The sequence below is a fragment of the Odontomachus brunneus genome, unplaced genomic scaffold, assembly GCF_010583005.1.
Source record: "Odontomachus brunneus isolate Ranch 3 - 2012 unplaced genomic scaffold, Obru_v1 Obru_scaffold_957, whole genome shotgun sequence".
Classification (NCBI taxonomy): Eukaryota; Metazoa; Arthropoda; class Insecta; order Hymenoptera; family Formicidae; genus Odontomachus; species Odontomachus brunneus.
The window spans coordinates 1-1,011 of record NW_022640407.1 but is presented as its reverse complement, the minus strand read 5'-3'; the positions used below and the strand labels follow the sequence as shown (position 1 = coordinate 1,011).

The 1,011-nt window shown below is 27.0% G+C and overlaps 1 protein-coding gene across 1 annotated transcript; it reads left to right on the top strand.

Moving 5' to 3' along the window:
• Positions 1 to 183: 183 nt before the first annotated feature.
• On the top strand, positions 184 to 1,005 carry LOC116853783. The gene is made up of 2 exons (XM_032834976.1): positions 184 to 435; positions 595 to 1,005. The coding sequence occupies exons 1-2, from the start codon at positions 323 to 325 to the stop codon at positions 935 to 937; spliced, it is 456 nt and encodes a 151-aa protein (XP_032690867.1). The 5' UTR covers positions 184 to 322; the 3' UTR covers positions 938 to 1,005.
• The last annotated feature ends 6 nt before the right edge of the window (positions 1,006 to 1,011 follow it).

Genomic DNA, 1,011 nt, shown 5'->3' with positions numbered 1-1,011 from the left:
TATATAAATTAGTCAGTACATAATATGTATCCAGTATATATTATGCATAATATGCATATTAAAATGTCGAATGGTTTAGGGATATATAATATATTATCTAAATAATGCGTACAATGTAATATGTACGTAATAAGTACCAAATAATTTCTCTATATACATCCACATATGTTATGTCATTACAAAAAACAATCAATTTAAAATTCATGTGTTTTTTAAATATTACTAAATATATTTTAATATTATTACGCAGTCATATTTGTCAGACATCTTGAACAGTCTTCTTGATAAGATCGGATATGAAGAATATATTAAGGATGATGATATGATAAAATCTTTAAGATTATTAGGATTAAGATGGGCTTGTAAATTCGGTCATAAATTATGTAAAGAAGCTGCCACTGTTAAACTTAGTTTGTTTGTCACATATCCCTCTAAGTGCGTATACTTTACTTTGCAATTAGCTATAATTTTAATCATGTTTTTCTCGCACATCATATCATACATAAGTAATATCATATCATATTAATTTGGAGAAAACATGCTTTGAAATTAAATATTTTTGTGAGATATTTATATTTCTGATGAATATCATAGAATTCTACCGTGGTGGAAGGAATGGATATATTGTGCAGGTATGATGGACGCAAGTCCATATCTCTGGAATCAGTTTTTAGGTGATCAATCTGGTATCTATAGTCAAGAGAATTTAACGTATCTGGCATGTACTGAACATGAAAATCTTCCCTTTCATTATTTGAATCTTCTTTGGACATTGAAACATGGACAATTAAAGATATTAAACAGCGTCTGTACAGATCCAGAAAAGTCTTATGAAATTATTTTTACAGTATATCGTTCTTTTGTAAAGAAACATGCAAGAAAGAATGCTGTGTTGAAATATATCTTAGATCATTATTCGAGATTATCGTCAACGTAATATTTCTTTCATATATGTACGCAGTTTATTATAGAATTTTATTTAAGGATTAATAAATTTAACCTGTTTTTTTT

Excerpts from the sequence above, each read along its gene's own strand:
- LOC116853783 (XM_032834976.1), top strand. The coding sequence starts at position 323 with ATGATAAAATCTTTAAGATTATTAGGATTAAGATGGGCTTGTAAATTC. Across the intron at positions 436-594 it reads TTTGTCACATATCCCTCTAA|AATTCTACCGTGGTGGAAGG; the intron begins GTGCGTATACTT and ends TGAATATCATAG.